At 38.3% G+C, this 15896-nt stretch overlaps 1 protein-coding gene across 2 annotated transcripts in view; it reads left to right on the top strand.

Moving 5' to 3' along the window:
- Positions 1 to 15896, top strand: part of LOC113543506 (fibrillin-2) — a 63607-nt gene that overhangs the window by 19605 nt on the left and 28106 nt on the right. For both annotated transcript variants that reach the window (XM_053241529.1, XM_053241530.1), the window contains exons 9-23: positions 1189 to 1341; positions 1745 to 2014; positions 2210 to 2347; positions 2770 to 2889; positions 3254 to 3379; positions 3631 to 3753; positions 3938 to 4060; positions 4961 to 5113; positions 6892 to 6945; positions 7068 to 7193; positions 8407 to 8532; positions 13058 to 13177; positions 13600 to 13737; positions 15038 to 15088; positions 15355 to 15480. In XM_053241529.1, coding sequence (XP_053097504.1) covers positions 1189 to 1341; positions 1745 to 2014; positions 2210 to 2347; positions 2770 to 2889; positions 3254 to 3379; positions 3631 to 3753; positions 3938 to 4060; positions 4961 to 5113; positions 6892 to 6945; positions 7068 to 7193; positions 8407 to 8532; positions 13058 to 13177; positions 13600 to 13737; positions 15038 to 15088; positions 15355 to 15480 — 1947 coding nt within the window. The remainder of the gene's footprint in view (positions 1 to 1188; positions 1342 to 1744; positions 2015 to 2209; positions 2348 to 2769; positions 2890 to 3253; positions 3380 to 3630; positions 3754 to 3937; positions 4061 to 4960; positions 5114 to 6891; positions 6946 to 7067; positions 7194 to 8406; positions 8533 to 13057; positions 13178 to 13599; positions 13738 to 15037; positions 15089 to 15354; positions 15481 to 15896) is intronic.

A 15896-nucleotide genomic window follows, 5' to 3' on the forward strand; every position in this document is an offset into this window, starting at 1 on the left:
AGATGGGCTAGCCTTTGCTCCCCACATGCATCAGTGAGCTTTGGGCACCCATGACCCTGACACTGGTTCACCGGTTGTCCTTCCATGGACTACTTTTGGTAGGTACTAAACACTGTATCCCAGGAACACTGTATCCCGGGAGCACTTGCCATTTTGGAGATTGTCTGGCCATCACACTTTGGCCCTTGTCAAAGTTGCACAGATTCTTAAGCTTGCTCATTTTACCTGCTTCCAACACATCAACGTCCAACACACCAGTTGAGAACTGACTGTTCATTTGCTGCCTAATATATCCCACCCCTTGACCGGTGCCATTGTAATGAGATAATCAGTGTTATTCACTTCACCTGTCAGTGGTTTTAATGTTATGACTGATCCCATAAGAATTTCTGGAAGACTTCACGAAAACAGAGAATGTTGCAGTGCAGTTTGTATTTTTATAACATTGTGTAAATGAACAGTTTTAATATGAAATGAAAGTGCATAACTATGTAGCTACTGTATGGTGGAGTATCGTGGGTTAAATCATATACGTTGAAGTGAAATGTATGTTTCACTGCACTTTTCAGTTTGCTCAGCTAAAGACTGGACCTCCAAATACTCAGCTAAAATAAAAACTGATGTCATGTGACACCTGTAAAAAAAAGAAACCTTCCTTTCAGCTCTATTAATGTACAGTTTATATACAATAATAACACTATTTACACAACAAATTGTCTTTTTAGTCCTTTTTGCTATTATACCAGGAAAATTGTATTAGATCTTAGACCTGCTTTGTTTGCTGTTCCTCTTTCTTTTTTTTTTTTTTTTTTTTTAAATACAACATCTTGTGGATTTGCCAAGGTGTATTAATTAAGGAATAAAGCACAAGGGAGTGATGTTAAGAAAATAATCACTGACAGGGTGGTGTGATGTGCGAAGTTGATTATTTTCCGATAACAGTGTGCTTTGAGGTGTTTTATTCCTCTTGTACTGCTGCAATCGTAACAATTTTTGCCAATACTAACAATTTTTCATTTATTACAGAATGACATATTGTACTTTTTATTTTTTTATAGTTACATTTAATGTAGTGGAATGTCCACAAAACAAGTTTGTTCCTGTCATCAATTACATTATACTGTGCATTTAAACAAACCTTGAGTGGTCAAAGGTGTGTGTGTGTGTGTGTGTGTGTGTGTGTTTAAGGCCAGCACACAGGTTCTTGTTTTACAGCTGTGTTGAGTGGGCGCTGTGCTCAGGAGATGTCTGGGCGCCACACTAAAGCGCAGTGTTGTTGTACCAGAGGCCGTTGCTGGGCCCAAGGGACAGTACCAGAGATATGTCCTAGACACAGATCTGGTAATCTCTTTCCTCCTTTCAATATCTTGATTGTTTGAAGGGAAATAGGAATTTTTGCATTCTCATGGTCAAAGGTCATTAAATGTAGTGTGCTGAATGTGCTGGTTGGATGATAATGCTCATGCCTTGCAATAAACAGTCTATGGACCTGCAGATAGAGTACCTTCCTGTTTTTTTTTAATTTTATTTTACAATCACTATAAAAAGACAGTTATCATGAATGTCTTTTTCCTGCATAAATGAGTAAAATACTAAAGAAAACTAAAGAGAAGCATGTGCAGAAGCTAGATAAGGAATGTGTGATACAGAAAAAAGAAGTGATTTAGAAGTGATTTTAGACAAATACATACCAGTGTTTGTGCTACCATTAGTCATAGGGACTGGATCTTTTTGTACCTGTCAGATGAATTCCACAGGATGTGTTTAGAGGAAGGACATCCAGATGTGGATCCTGGCATTAGAGGGGACAGAGTTCCTCAGCAACCCTATGGAAATGATGGACAACCACTTTATCCAACGGATGGGAATGGTCCTATATATCCAGAGCTTCCGCAAATTCCTCACATCCCACAAATCCCTCAGAAACCTCAGATCCCTCAAATACCTCAAATCCCACATATTCCCATTAATGGACATGGCAATGGCAATGGACAAAGACCACAAGGACCTGTTGGTGAGCCAAAGATTGCAAAACAAAAGTGTGATTTAAGAACTTTGGAATATTTTTTTTGTGATAATGTAAACATATGTTGTACATAAACTTTACTGATTTGTATTGAGGTCGAAAACCTGTATATTAAAACATTTTTGTGTACAAGTATAGGCTTCACGTGACTATGCATTAACAGGCTGTGTGTTTATTTTCCAGTTAGTTTAAATCAGACGACAAACAAATGCCTACTGATGCCTAACTTGTGTCTTAATGGCCGCTGTATCCCAGTGGGGTTTGGTCACCGCTGTGAGTGTAACATTGGTTACCAAGTGGACAGTCAAATGGAGTGCTCAGGTAATTCCGTAACTCAGTTAAAATGTTGGAGGTTTTTTTTTTTACATTGTTACAAGAGTAGATTTTCCATTTAAATAAACAGTAAGTAAATTTAATGGATTTGAACAGTACTGTCCAAAATTGGAGAACATTTTGTTTGTGTTAGGTTTTTCGTCACTTAGCAATAATAATTCCTTAGACTGGCATTACTAACATTTAATAACATTTGTTCTCATATTATTTATTTGCAACATGCACCTCTTCTCCTGTCCTAAAGGTTGGGGTTAAATGTGCCTTAGATCCTTACCTCTTGCATTAAGCTATGGAAATTTAAAAAAAAAACAAAAAAACAATTCAAACCAAGTTAATCACTGCACAGCTACATTTGTAGATTAACAAAATATTTCATTCCATCTGTCATATGCTTTGTGTGTGTTTTATAGATATAGATGAATGTGCTTCTGACCCGTGCGCAAATGGAGACTGTGTGAACACTGCTGGCTCTTACTACTGCAAGTGTCATACAGGCTTTCACAGGCCTCCAGGCAAGCAGGCCTGCTTTGGTGAGTCTTAAATAATGCAGCACACCTGCTAGATTAAATTGGGATAGATTAAGGCCTTTTAATATAAAAGCTTTAAATATTCCACGTCTGAAAACAAAAATCCTTAACTACAGGTTACTTCACAGAGACTTTGGCTATGTATATGATAGACCTAAGGGTTTTTTTTTATAGTGCACTCAAATGAACTGAAATGAAGACAGATCTATTGATTATCTGCTTATCATTATAAAAATGAATATCAACCTCAACTATCAACTTTAAAAAAAACTCTCAAAAATGCAAAAGTGTTTTATACCCATCCTCTTAGCACTTTGGTAGCCATGCATGTCTTGCTGAAGCTGTGGTGCTGTGTGCTCCCTGACAGACACTGATGAATGCCTGCATAATGGCATGCTTTGTCAGAATGGCCGCTGTCTGAACATGGCGGGTAGCTTCCGGTGCATCTGCAATGCAGGCTTCCAGTTAACACCGGATAGCAGGAACTGTATGGGTAAGACGTGAACTCCACAGTGTGTCCGCACGTCTGCAGTGTGTTAGAGAGTGGAATAAAACCCAGAATAAAATTCTGATTTTTTTTTTTTTGTATTATTACTGATTGTCATACCAATGTCACCCAAGGCCTATGACTGTGTTATCTGGTCATCATTTAAGTTATGCATCTCAGAAGTTGGTTAACATTCCTCATCTACTTAAAAAAATGTAGAACACCATGCAACATTTTTGATGTCTTTTTCCCTACAGACCATGATGAATGTTCCATAACAAACATGTGTTTGAATGGCATGTGCATCAATGAAGCCGGCAGCTTTAAATGTGTGTGCAAGCCTGGTTTCACACTTGCCTCTAGCGGGCGCTACTGCACAGGTGTGTATTGTTGTCAGTTATATGTCTGTGACACACTTTCTTATCTTTTAACTCATATCGGGTGTAAATTACTGATAATCAGGGTGCAAAAGTTCTAGCATCAAAATTAGTTGTTGGATGTGTTAGTTGTTAGTTTGTTTTTGAGAGTGTATGTATGTTCTAATATGTGTGTTCATTCTCATAGATATTGATGAGTGCTTGACCCCTGGTATCTGCATAAATGGCCGGTGTATAAACACAGAGGGGTCGTACAGGTGTGAGTGTTTGGCAGGACTAGCTGTTGGGCCTGACGGTCGCTCATGTGTGGGTAAGGACAAGTAAAAACACACTTATACACACACTCATATACAGTAGGTGTAAACAAGAGAGGCATGTTATTAAGCCTCTATGCCTGTCACAAAGCTTGTTGAATGAATTAGTTTATGCATCTGTGGGTTTTGTGGCATAGAAGCTGTAAGTGCTTCACAGGAAAATACTGATTCATCTGATTCATCCAGTTCAAGATTAGATACAACCTGGAAAAGAGATTTATTCAAACTCACCATTACGCAGCTGCTGTTTGCTACAAAGAGGCTGATGCTATTAACACACTTAAGACACATACCCACACTAACTCACTGTCGCTTACTTTTTCACTCTCAACAAACCTGTTTGAAATTTAGGCTAAAAACGGAGCCAAGGCTTTTTATTGTCTACTTGCCTGTGTAGCCTTTTACTGTATGACTCACATGTTCTCTCTCTCTCCCTCTCTCTCTCTCTCTCTCTCTCTCCCCCCCCCCCCAATATGATGACATTCTTAGGATCCTGATTCTCAGACAGTCAAGGAAATGTCTTACTACAATTACCCTATTAACAGATTAATTAATTAATTAATTAAGCTCATTAGATGGGCATAATAGGTTCAAACCGTTATTAGTGTTTTAACCGTGTTAACCGTTGTTTTAATGTTTGTGTGACAGTGGGTTAATAAGTGTATTGTTTGGTATATTAGTGTGTACCATGTTATATTTTAGTGTGGGTAATGTGTATGCAATGTGTTGTCGTTTTATTTGTGTGTATATGTTGTATAATGTGAATTGCAGTGTGGAATTGTGCAGTGTTTCACTGAGCTAACTACACTCTTTGTCTGATGTTTTCTTAATCAGACTTGCTGTATTGTTCATTTTCTGCTGTATCGCCTAATTTCTTCCCATCTTTTCATTACCAGACACACATATGCGCAGCACCTGCTATGGAGCTATTAAAAAGGGTGTGTGTGTTCACCCTTTCCATGGAGCAGTCACCAAATCAGTGTGTTGCTGTGCTAGCACAGACTACAGCTTTGGGGCTCCCTGCCAACCATGCCCTGCCCTGAATTCAGGTACATCTTTTCTAAATTACCCAAAACACCCTGAAAATCCCAAAACACATACAGTTTATTACTGACATTTTTCCTGAGCAAGTAATGCTATTGGCTGTTTGCTATTTAGCGAAATTATCCTGATTGGAAGAATTGGCTGGAATTAACATTTTAGCTGAGCTCAAGTCATCTAGAGATCTCTCCAGTGCTGATATGTCTATAGCTCAATGAAACTGGGAAACCAGATCACACAAAGTCATACAGTAGTCTAAACATGTTAGTGAAAGTTTATATGAATGTCTGGTGTACCCAGCTCTACATCCACTCGCCGTTCTGTTGTTCTCTCCTAAGGAAACAGGTTAAACTCACCTTTTATTACACCTCGAGATATTCACATGTCTGACCTGTTTTGCTGTTAATTCTCGCTACACATATTATTAGAATATCCGCAGGCAAAAATGTGTAAACTCCAGTTAACTTCAACTACATATCTTTGGTATTTTCTTCATTTTTATCTCTTTCTGCTGCTATCCAGATGGGTAGCTGTTCATGTGTGAGCCTGAAATAATGAGGGGAACCTTGTGTAGCTCATTCATTATGTTCATCCTCTACATAATAAAATAAAAATTGTGCTGTGGGTAGATTGATAATCCTGTTTTGTCAATTTTGTATGTAACTTGAAAAAAATTGCATTGTTATTCATACATTCAGTTTGAGCTTTACACATCACTTTATGAGCATATGCATTAATTTGACAGTACAGCAGCTTGTAGAACTTTCAGCATCAACCTCTCAGCTCTTACCCACAAGACACTTTTCCTCTTGGAATGGACTCTAGGCTTGTTGGGATTTTTCTTTTTTTTAGCTGAAACTTCTTAACCTAATGCCTTGAATTTAAAACATGTTACTAATGGCTATTTATCACTGCTATTAGCAGTTTATCATTTTATTGAATATGACACATATCTATGTAGAAATTTCTTTTAGATTTGTACAAATTTTCTTTTTCGTTTTCTTTCTTTCTTTCTTTCTTTTTAACTGTTTTGATCCATTAAGCTGGTTGGTTCAGAGGTGGAATCAATTTCTCCAGTTATTGTGTCGCTTTACAGGCCCCATCTTGAGCAGAGTTTTTTCCTGTCCTGTAATCTGTCTGGCCTTTGTTTCTAATTTAAAATGACAAAATATATTTGTGACAGATATGGATTAAAGGTAGAGTCTGAGCTAGAGATCTATCCCATACATAATTTTTCTATTTGTTGCTGTCTTTAACCTTTTAACAGCACTGTAATCTGACTGGTTTTGTCCTAACATCAGGTTTCTGTCTGTGTAGAGTTTTGCATGTTCTCCCTGTGTTTCTGTGGGTTTTCTGTGGGTTTTCTGTTTTTCCTCACCTGCTAGTAGATGGAATAGCTGTGCTAAAATTGTGCCTGGGTGTGATTGTGTGTGCGAATGGTGGACTGGTGTCTCATCCATGGTGTATTTCCACCCTTGCACAGTGTTTCCAAGATAGGCTTTGGATCCACTGCAATCCTGATCACAATAAGTAGTTAGTGAAAAGGAATGAATGAATGAAATCTGACTGTAGCCTAACACTCAAATCTTGTGTCTTGGAGCTCTTGACTGGTCATTATCCAAGTCTTCAGCTTAGATAGCAGATAATTTTATTTATACTGGCAACTCCTAATTATAGTGCATCCATTGCTATTTGCTAACATTCATCTCAGGAGTAGTTAGGGTCCTATTTCCTGATCACAATAAATTCAATTCACTGAGGATTATTTTCTTTCTCTGTTTTCTAGCGGAATTCAATGCCTTGTGTCAAAGCGGGATTGGATTTTCAGTTGATGGAACAGGTAATCCTCACTGCTGTAATTTATAGAATTGTACAATATGGATTGGCTTGGTCCTGCCAGTTCACCTGCATAGATTGTGAAAGTCTGTAAAAGTGATTTTGAAGCTGCTGTTTCACCCACAGACATTAATGAGTGTGCACTGGATGCTGATATCTGCTCAAATGGAGTATGTGAGAATCTGAGAGGAGGCTACCGCTGTATCTGCAACACAGGCTACGAGACTGACCAGAGCGGCCGGGCCTGTCTTGGTGAGCGGGCATATCAGTCCAAAAATTAGGAATATTATTTCATCATATTGCATTCATTTATTATCTAGCTTTCATAAACATCCACCGCAGGGTATGGATTTCAGGAAGACTTCACAATGTTTGACGTTTGACTACTAAAAGCCAAGAAATCTGTTTTGTAAATGTTTTAAACAAATCTGTTATGAAAGTACACATCATGAGGAATAAAATGGATGTTTACTGTTTATTGATCATCCCACATTATTGCCTTTTGTGGATTTTATTCATCCAAAGCTCTGGCTGTTAACTTGAGCTTGGTAAAATTTTAAGTATCTCATATATGATTTAAAATTTGTATTTACATTTTTGTGACAATAGCCAGGAATGACTAAGTTTTATATATATATATGTATATATATATGTATATATATATATATATATATATATATATATATATATGTGTGTGTGTGTGTGTGTGTGTGTGTGTATATATATATATATATATATATATATATATATATGTACACACACACACACACACACACACATATATATATATATATATATATATATATATATATATATATATATATATATATATATATATATGTGTGTGTGTGTGTGTGTGTGTGTGTGTGTATATATATATATATATATATATATATATATATATATATGTATGTATATATATACACACACACACACACACATATATATATATATACATATACGTATATATATATAGAGAGAGAGGCTGCAATTTTTTGCTGAAATAAGAACATCATGATTATTTTATTATAGTAATGTAGTAAATGTAAATGTAGTAATTCACAGGCTAAAAAGTATTTCTTATTTGTAGACTGATGAAATACTGTGCATCTGCTTATCAACGTTTCTACTTTCCTCGTGCTTTGGCCAAAACCAAAGCTCTTCTTTCAGATCCCTTAATGGCAGGACATAATTTTTCAGTACTGAAGCAGTGGATCTGCTACTTTTGTTCTCTCTTTTATGGTTTCAAAAAAATCATTTACAGACTATGATTTCAGTTCAGTATATTTAGATCACACATCCTAAAATAGTTGATTTGTCTAGTTCTCTGTTGTCCTCAAAAATTGATCATTGTTTATTGCCTACTTGGTGGCACTTCACTGAACCTCTGTAATGTAGTGTCCAGCCTTTAGTATGATGTCTAAGTGGAGTGTTGTCACAGTTTTTATTTATTTTCTCTTTGCAGATGTTGATGAATGCCTGATGAACAGACTGCTCTGTGATAATGGATTGTGCAGAAACGTCCCAGGTAGCTACACCTGTACATGTCCCCTGGGTTATGTCTTCAGACAGGACACAGATACATGCGAAGGTAAGCTTAAGAGGACACACGGAGTTGGGCAGTTTCTAAACCTAGAAACATTAAAGGATGTTTCCTATCCGAGGAAATAATCTTAAAATATTACTGTGTTTTAAATGAGATATATAGAGTAAAAATGGACCAGTCTGAAATTGATGTTTATGAGAAATCTTCCTGTGACAGGTTTCACGACAGCAATATTAGACAAGAGTTCTATGTTAGGCTTGCTTTTATCAAGCATTCTAGTCAGAGTCTTAAAATGTCTTTGCCATAACGTATGTTTATTGGCTGCAAACAGTTGCTTTTAGCTTAACCAGCCTCTCTGTCAGAGCTCTTATGGTAGGACTTATTAGGGCTGTACTGTATACGTTTTTTGCAATTACTATCAATTCAGATAAATTCAATTTTATTTGTATAGCACTTTTAATAATAGACACTGTCACAAAGCAGCTTTTCAGAAATACAGATGTAGAATTAGACTCCTAAAGAGCAAGTCAGAGGTGACAGTAGGAAGGAAAAACTCCCTGAGATGACATGAGGAAGAAACCTGAAAGGAACCAGACTCAAAATGGAACCCATTCTCTTCTAGGTGTCACCAGGTAGATCATTACAAATCATTACAGTGTGTAATTGTAGAGGATTAAAGTCAGACAGTATTGTGTTGAAAAAGATATTGTGAATAGAAGTCCTTGAATGAACGCCGACAGTTTTTATGATTACATTTACATTTACATTTATGGCATTTGGCAGACGCCCTTATCCAGAGCCACAAACAGAAGTGCTTTGAAGTCTCTATCAATAAATACATTCTGATCTGGTTCGCTAGGTCACAGACTATGAATACCATCAGTCCAAAAACTCTTTTTTTAAAGTGCTAATTTAAGTACTTTAGGAAGAGGTAAGTCTTTAGACGTCGTTTGATAACTGCCAGTGACTCAGCTGTTCGGACATTTAGGGGAAGTTCATTCCACCACCTAGGTGCTAGAACATAGTCTCGATGCATGCCTTCCTTGTACCCTGAGAGATGGTGGGACCAGTCGAGCAGTGCTAGAGGATTGGAGAGAGTGTAGTGCAGTGTGGGATGTGATAAGTGCTAGGTACAAATCTACAGTATATCAGTGAGATTATCCTTTGAAGGAAGTGTGAGTCTTGGGCATAAAATTCTGTTTTATGGTATCCATGTGGGACCATCAGCAGCAGCAGAAGGTGAGCATTAGGATGAAGCAAGCCAATAGTGACCGCAAGAGGAGTCACAGCAGTGGACGTCTGTTGGTCTATGCAGTAGTGGCACGTATCATAGAAACCCGCAATATTCAGATGAGCACTCTTACAAACCATAGTTGTTTGTAATGTGTTCTGTGAGCACCCTAGCTATGACAGAGGTCTAATTATGCAGACCAGTCTTTGAGTCTGACCATCACAGGTTTTCCAGTTTATTGAAAGGCATTTCACAATCAGTGTGTAGCAGTATGCTACTTTTGTCAATACTATGAAACCCTGACACTAATAAAAGCATTTAAGGTTTATTCTTACACTTTATTGGTGTTTTGCAATAGAGGAGTAGCATGGAGTACCATCCCTGGCACTGTCCACTACATTCTGGTGTTTTATTGAGTAATAAATTAGTTTGGGAACTTTATGTTGCTGGCTAGTACACCCATTGGAGCTCACGCTTTGTCTAACTATCACCAGCTGGAGGCAACCGGATGCTTGTGTAGTGGCAGCAAGAGTAGGTTTTGGAAGGTATACTGGAGCCACAGGCAGAACAGCTGCACAGAGTTTAGGATGAGATGAGTAAGTGCTTGGTAGCTACACAAATATGCAACCATGAATAGTTCTGGTGGCTGTTATAGATTAAGCATTTCTCCCGAAACACTCACAGCACAGACCCACTTTAAATTTTACATCAACATTCTCTTTATTTGCCAATGAAAACACATTAATTCTCTCTCCTTGTTTCTCTATCACTCTTTCGTAAATATCTATCTTGTTCCCCTTCTTTCTTTATCTCTCACAATGTTTCACTCGGCAGCTGTTCACACACAGGAGATAATTATTATCCTCCAGCTACAAGTGGAACCACAAAAACAATTCTTTTTGAGTCATGTGCATTTGAGTCACTATATATGATTCATCTATGTATCACCGCTTTCTCACCACACTACTTCACCACGGTACACGGTACACACCAATCTAATCCAAACTCTGGAATTTCCACATTGTTTGTGTATTATGTGCTGTGCTCATTTTCTTGTACTGTCAGAGAGAGAGAGAGAGAGAGAGAGAGAGAGAGAGAGAGAGAGAGAGAATAAAATAACAACAGATAAAAATGTTGTGACATTCTCCAGATAATGACCCTGACTGTTTCTTTCTGGAATGGAGTGACACAATCTTTCCAGGACTATTTTTAGTGAGGCATTGTAATTCGTTTTAATGTCTGTTCTACTGTTTATACTTTCTGTGTAGAAACTATAAACTACACTCACTGAGCACTTTATTAGGAACACTACACTAATACTGGGTAGGGCCTCCCTTTGCTCTCAGAACAGCCTCAATTCTTCATGGCATGGATTCCACAAGATGTTGGAAACATTCCTTTGAGATTCTGGTTCATGGTGACATTATTGCATCATGCAATTCTTGCAGATTTTGCAGGTGCCCCTTGCAAATCTCCTGTTCTACCACATCCCAAAGGTCAAGTCAAGTCAAGTGGCTTTGTTGTCATTTCAACCATATACAGCTGGTACAATACACAGTGAAACAAAACAATGTTCCTCCAGGACCATGGTGCTACATAAAACAACACAGGACTACATTAGACTACACAGAACTAAATAAGACCTGCACTGGACTATATAAAGTGCACGTGTGCAAACAGCAGAAGACAGTAAATATTTACTAAAACAGGACAAGTAAAGTACAGTAAGAGACAGTGCAGTGCCGACCAGTGCACAGTTCTAGTGTGGATAAGTGTCAAAGATACAAAAAAAGATACAACATTATCTTCTTCTTTCGGCTGCTCTCATTAGGGGTCGCCACAGCGGATCACTGCATATTTGATTTGGCACAGTTTTTACAGCAGATGCCCTTCCTGATGCAACTCTCCCCAATTTTATCTAGGCTTGGGACCGTCACTAGGAGTGCACTGTCATGTGCAACCCCAGTGGATGGGGTTGGTTCCCTGGCCGGAAATTGAACACGGGCCACAGTGGTGAGAGTGCCGTGGCCTATCCACTAGTCCTCTAGGGACCCTCTGCAAAAAGTTATAACAATATAGTAATAAAAAAAATGCTGGGAATGTAAACATAACAACATAACATACTATGACATAGTATTCAGCAGATAAGCTCATACCATATATGGACATAGGAGTTATTGGTGTAGCAGCGAGGTCGAAAGTATAGTATTGACAAAAGACAAATAATACAATATTTTTCTAAATGTAGGGTTAGTAGCAAAAATGCAGGTAGTCAATACAATGTTTTATTTATTGTGTTTTATCAGCAATTTAAGAAAGAAAGAAATGTGCAGAAATTGCAAAGGGTGCAGAGTGGGCTTTTCGCTGGATCAAGTATGAGTGTGTGTGCGTGGGGGAATGGCGGGAATGGTGGGGAGTGTCAGACCAGTCTCTGCGTATTGAGGAGTCCGATGGCTTGGGGGAAGAAACCGTTACACAATGCTGGTGAATTTGCGGATGCAGTGTGTGATGTAAATGTCTGTGAAGGGGGAAAGAGAGACCCCGATGATCTCAGCTGTCCTCACTATCTACTGCAGGGTCTGGTGATCCGAGACGGTGCAATTTCCAAAGCAGGCAGTGATGCAGCTGCTCAGGATGATCTTGATAGTCCCTCTGTAGAACATGGTGAGGATGGGAGGTGGGAGATGGGCTTTTCTCAGACTTTGCAGAAAGTAGAGACGCTGCTGGGCTTTCTTGGCTATGGTGCTTTTGACAATCTTCACAGAGGAGCCGTCGATGTTCAGTGGAGAGTGGTCGCACCGTGCTCTCCTGAAGTCACTAACCACCTCTTTTCTTCACGTTCAGAGACAGGTTGTTGGCTTTGCACCAGTCCATTAGTTGCTGCATCTCCTCTCTTTATGCTGTCTTGTTGTTCTTGCTGGCGAACTTGATGATATGACATGGTCTTCTGCTGTAGTAGCCCATCCACCTCAAGGTTCCGAGTTACTGTAGCCGTTCTGTCAGCTCAAACCAGTCTGGCCATTCTCAGTTCAACAAGGCGTTTCTGGGACATTACCCGAAGCTGCTGGCCCGTATCAGCATGATTTTATGCATTGCACTACTGCCACCTGATTGGCTGATAATTGCATGAATGTGTAGGTGTACAGGTGTTCCTAATAAAGATCTCGGTGAGTGTATAACTTCATAATACAAGACTATTTGACATTAAAAAGAAATCTGTTTACATTTAAATAAAAATATCAAGTAAATACATACTGTTGCTTTTTGCCTCATGAATAATAGAGCTGAGCTAAAGGGCTCTCTGCCAATGTCTGTGTACCTCTCTCATTTTTGTTTCAGACCTGAATGAATGCGAGAGCAGTCCATGTATTAATGGAGTGTGTAAGAACAATGCAGGCTCTTTCTCATGTGTATGCTCTCCTGGCAGCGTACTTGATGGGACTGGTCTAATTTGCATCGGTAATTGTTTACAGATGTGCATACACACAGAAAACACAACATGCTGATATTTTTTCACCAGACAGTTATAGTTGTTGTATGTTGAAATTTTTCTATTCATGATTTTGAGATTCAATTCTCATGTTGTCTAACCATTTATCAACCCCATAAAGTCCTGGCTTATTATTTAGTTCTTCATCTCATTCAGTAACTACTATGAATTATTCAGTAACTACATTGGAACTAAATGGAAAGCTATGTAGTCACAAGTACAAAGATCTGCCAAAAGGTTCTGGAATTTTACCTTGTTAATACTAATGCTTTATTTAAACTGAATAATTGAATTTATTAAAATATGTAATAAATAAATTAGCAAATGAAAAGTTTTGTTTTTGTGAATTATTTGTGTGTATTGTGAGCGAACCTGTGAGTGGGTTTTACAGACTCTCTAAAGGCAACATGCTGGATGAACATCCAAGAAGGCCGCTGTGAGATGAATATAAACGGTGCCACTTTGAGATCTGAGTGCTGTGCCACACTGGGAGCTGCATGGGGAAGTCCTTGTGAGCCCTGCGAGAGGGGTACGTCAACCACTGTGGCAAAAACATCACTTAAAATATCTGCAATCCATCCTCGGTTCACACTGTCTTGATGTGTTTGAAATATAATGTATTATCTTGCTTATGGGTGAATGTTTGTTATCTACCAGCGGGTGTTTTAATAGTCTCAGCTCAACCACAGTAGAAAGATATTTTTCGAATTAATTCCCTGTGGTTCTGAGATTTATACAGCTTGAAAGAAAACCTATTATGTCATCCAGTGAACCAGCATGAATAGAAAATGACAGGTCCTTGGCCTGTTTAATCGGAAATGTTGGCACTGCTGTTGGATGGCATCACTGACTGTTGTTGTGAATAATTTGGATTTCATTTTCCCTGCTTGTGTGGCCTGATATTGTTCCAGTTTTTCTGAACTTATAAGTTTGTTTTCCTGCTTTTGTGATTCATTAACTCTTTTGAATTTACTTCATCCTATAGCCTTTCTGTTGCTTTAACATTTTCAAAGTCAAAGTCAAACTTTATTGTCAATTCTGCTATATGTACAGGACACACAGAGGATTGAAATTTCGTTTCCCTCAGACCCATGGTGTGAGACACCAACATAACAAGTAATTTAAAAAAAGTAAAATAAAATGCAATAAAATAAAATACAATATGTACACTATAGACATTCACGGCACATGTGAGTGTGTAGATATTTTGTCAGTTATGACAGCACAGAGGTGCCTAAACCTACGTGAATTACCTCCTCGTGTCAGGATAGCACGAAAGGGGTGCTGAATTAAACATCCCATCAGCCCCAGTGCCTCACATGTCCTAACTACTATCACCTGTATCTCGTTTCACCCTGATCAGCACGTCTATATAAATTCTAGTTTCTCATAAGTTCTAGCACCTCATTGTCGAGCTTTTGTTGTTGTCGTGGTTGTGTGTTGCCGTGTGTACCATAGTCTTGTTTATAATCCGCATATTTTGCCTTGTAGCTCTTGTTCAGGTTTATGGTTCTTGTTTTTGCTGTTTTTGGTTATTTGTTTGCACTTTATTTAATAAACCTCTGCACTTGCATCCCCCTCCACTACACATTCCTGACACTTCGGCTAGAGCAGTGAAAACACCAGTGCAGTTGCTATCAGGACATTTCCAATCTGTGCTCATAAGCACATCTGTGCATCCAAACATAATGATTACAATTTTTTTCTTAATATAAAATCGTAAGACTTGAAACTGGTATTAGCCTGCTTGTGGAATAGAACATCAGTGCAGCTAGTTGTGTAAAGTTTCCTTACTTTAATGATGTCTTTCTAATAATCTTCATTGCCAGATTTTGTCTGTCAAAGAGGCTTCACACGACCAAGAGGGACCATTTGTGAAGGTAAAAGCACAAAAATCCATACGTCCTGTCAGATACCATTAGCTCTTGGGTTTCTATTAAAAATACCTCTTAAACATTTTAAATAATCTTATTCACTAACTACTACTGATAACTATTCATTATTCAGTAACTAGAGTTAAACAAGCAGAATGTTTATAGGGTTGGGGGGTCAAAACTTCCATTTTATTCTTAAGTAACTATGATCAGTGTGGACTGTTGTACAAAGACAAAAAAATTCAGACAAAAAATCCATTTCTCTCCCTTAGATGTTAATGAATGTGAGGTGTTTCCTGGTGTGTGTCTGAATGGACGGTGTGTGAACACACAAGGCTCCTTTAAGTGCCAATGTCCTGAAGGCCTGACACTGGATGGCACTGGACGCCTCTGTATTGGTGAGTCAACTCCACCACTACACATTGAGATGATGATTATTTTTTTCTCCTTCTAAGGGCACATTACATTAAACATTAAAATCCAGAGGTGAACCCTGCAGTGAGATCCAATTTGAGTAGCAGATTTGACATGGCTCTCTTCCTGCAAAGATCAAGTTGTGTAAGGAGCCAGTAACAACACGGTGATAAATCTAGTCAGTCTGCCTAAATATGCCTAAACCCTTGCTAGCCAAGTGTGATTTCCTCAGTCACTGTCATGCTTTGATCAAACTGCTGAATAGATATGCAGAGAAGTGAAATGGGCATAATCCTAATTAATGCAGTCTGTAATCAGTTACTGGATGTCAAGATGTAAAAACATATTTCTGTTTCATATTTTCAGAACTATATAGCGGCGCAAATGTCAAAATTCCACT

Source organism: Pangasianodon hypophthalmus, chromosome 17 (assembly GCF_027358585.1).
Source record: "Pangasianodon hypophthalmus isolate fPanHyp1 chromosome 17, fPanHyp1.pri, whole genome shotgun sequence".
NCBI lineage: Eukaryota > Metazoa > Chordata > Actinopteri > Siluriformes > Pangasiidae > Pangasianodon > Pangasianodon hypophthalmus.